This window comes from Strongylocentrotus purpuratus, unplaced genomic scaffold (genome assembly GCF_000002235.5).
Source record: "Strongylocentrotus purpuratus isolate Spur 01 unplaced genomic scaffold, Spur_5.0 spur5_scaffold_2, whole genome shotgun sequence".
Taxonomy (NCBI): Eukaryota; Metazoa; Echinodermata; class Echinoidea; order Camarodonta; family Strongylocentrotidae; genus Strongylocentrotus; species Strongylocentrotus purpuratus.
This window is the reverse complement of record NW_022145605.1, coordinates 24,487,135-24,489,756: the sequence shown is the minus strand read 5'-3', so window position 1 is coordinate 24,489,756 and position 2,622 is coordinate 24,487,135. Positions and strand designations below refer to the sequence as shown.

The 2,622-nt window shown below is 39.3% G+C and overlaps 1 protein-coding gene across 1 annotated transcript; it reads right to left on the bottom strand.

The window, feature by feature from the left end:
• Positions 1-402: 402 nt before the first annotated feature.
• LOC105444322 (UDP-glucuronosyltransferase 2B31-like) lies at positions 403-2,134 on the bottom strand. The gene is made up of 2 exons (XM_030991147.1): positions 1,675-2,134; positions 403-1,293 (listed from the first exon to the last, which is right to left on the bottom strand). The coding sequence occupies exons 1-2, from the start codon at positions 2,132-2,134 to the stop codon at positions 530-532; spliced, it is 1,224 nt and encodes a 407-aa protein (XP_030847007.1). The 3' UTR covers positions 403-529.
• Between the last annotated feature and the right edge of the window lie 488 nt (positions 2,135-2,622).

Sequence of the window (2,622 nt, the reverse complement as noted above, 5' to 3'; positions counted from 1 at the left end):
GCAAAAGGGACATAGTACCTTTAAGTTATAAAATAGGTTTGTGAATTTATTACATTAAAGTCGAGCGTATTTTTCACTTCTTTTGTCTAACTTCAAGTTTTCCATGAAAACAAATGATGTTGGAATGTTGCTTATACACTCAAAACATATTGATAATGTAAAATTAAGGCTGCAATCTATGTGCTGCATAATTGCATATGAATAAAGGAATGACGTACAAAGAAATACAAATGCATTACAAAACACATTATTCATTCAGGATTTGCTTTGGCATTATTTTGTCTAATTTGCTAATCTTCTTCTTCTTCTTCTTTCATAATTTGATGGAAATCAGTCATACTTGACAATTTTTGCCAATGAATTTATAATTTGTTTTATCCTCTCTCTCTCTCTTAATTGATAATTATTTATATACTTTATGTATTTTTCTTCCTTTTGCATCCCTAACAAAATGATATACATATATCTCATAGCTAAATTTACAATAAAAATCCGAAAAACAACCAATCCCTATTACATGGAAATACGGTCAATCACGTTTAGTTTTCACGATTTTCTTTCGACAGCAACACCATCTCATAGTACGTTTAATCATGATAAAGAATAAGATCCCAACGAGAAGTATACCAAATGCAGCGATATCAAGTAGGTATATCTGAAAGAATGCTAGGCTATGAGTAGGTGGGCGAAGGTGACCACCACCATGTTTGATCACATGTTCAATCCAGAATGCAGCCGTGGTCGCTGGTGGCATTGGACGATCACGAAAGATGGCAGAAAGACGCTTGGCGTTCGTTGAATAGCTTGTGTTCTCAGGGACTTCGTTGAGCTGTTGGTAAATGTAATCCGCACTCAATCGGTCTTTGTCAATCTTGGTACCAAGTCCATTAGCCAGCACTCTGGCAGCAACGTCATGCTGATCAGCACCCAGAGGCATAACGACAAGGGGTACGCCGTGGTACAACGCCTCCAGGAATCCGTTGTTTTCTCTATGATAGAGCACTGCTCGAGTCTTAGGATGCCCAAGCAGATCATTCAAGGGTAACCATTTCATCGGTTTGATGTTATCAGGTATCTTGTATGGAGGGGGCTTTTTCAAATGAAGAAGAACTTTGTGTGGGAGTCTACTGAAAGCATCGATGAACATGCGAATGATGTCGGGTCTACTTTTTGTTATTGAGGCAAAATATGTTCCAAGAGAGAACAGAACGACACCGTGCTTGCCCGATGATTGCATAAAGTTCTCTAACTCATTGTCGAGGGCTTCGGCTAATCTTGTTGTAAGTCCACCAACTGTAATGATGTTTGGCATCATGGCAAAGGGAAATTCTACCGAGCAATCACTATTGATAAGGAAAAGGTCAACATGATTACTGATGGTGGATTTCAACCGCGGATCTAGATCATATTCATCTACAAGACCAGTGGAAAATCCATTGATCACCATTTTATTTCCCCAAAACACAAAGAAGAGGTAAGTGACGGTATTCCTGAATCTTTGTAAAAATGTCATAACAGATGTGAAAGACGTCAGTGGTGCCGGTTGGTAAGAGGTCATAAATGGAGAGCCTGCTTCTTGAAATATATAAGGAAGTGGTGTCATGGGTGCAAGCACTATGACATGAAGTTTCTCGGTACCTCTATGTCTATCAAGAAAGGACTTAACAAACACACCACACGACCATACCACATCGACGACAAAAGCATCGAATTTCGCCATACGGTCTAGCATTCTTTGATCTTCAAAAACGGATTCACAAGCTTCTCTGTTTACAGAAGTGAACATATCCATCATCTCAGCCATGTGCTTCATGCTGTTTTCAACAAATGTAACTTCTGCCGTCTTATTCGATATGTAATCCATTCTCTTCTTCAGACCAGAAAGATGGAACATTTCGTAGCTGACGATCGTAGCGTGCTCGGGATCCGTGGCGCGGTCGGAATACTCGTCTGAAATGAGGAAGGTCACATTATGACCTCTCTTCACCAGACTCTTTCCGACTGCAACCATCGTAAAATAATGGCTGCCATCTCCAAAGACACCAAAGAGAAGAATGTTCGCTGATTCCACATCGCTCAGTGCTAAGAGTAAGCCAACAGCAACCAGAATATGTCGGACTCTCCAAGAGAACATAGTGTTGTCGAATCTCAATGTATAAAACAACGTATACAACTCTCGAATTCCCAGGTATACTATTATGTGGATCGTGATAATAGTAATAAATCATTATGTCAATGTTAAGCAAACCGTTTATACACAGGATTGAAGGTCAAAATTATATTCGTTCCAGCCTCGCACGTATCGCACGACGTCGAACTTTAACCCATCAAAAATCTTTTTTGTTTTCACAGGTATGGGCACCAGTGTATTTCAGGGGGCAGTGGGAAGTTCCCCATGCAGACAACTTTCCAACCTTTAAAAAAAGATGATAGCATCTGGCCTTATTATGCGAGGGAACGTAGTGACCGATCAATAAAAGTATTTTAAAAAATGTTCCTGGGATTTGTTTCTTCTCTCGTTTAAGTAATTATACTTTATGCGTTTGTTGGAAAATTATAAATTCCCAAATTTACAGTTAGGCAATAATATGCATATTTAGGAACCTACATGTCAGGGCCGGC

Coding starts and splice junctions, on each gene's coding strand:
- LOC105444322 (XM_030991147.1), bottom strand. CDS start 2,134: ATGTTCTCTTGGAGAGTCCGACATATTCTGGTTGCTGTTGGCTTACTC. Junction 1,294..1,674: donor CGATGTGGTATGGTCGTGTG/GTGTGTTTGTTA, acceptor ACATCATTACAG/TTGGTGGACTTACAACAAGA.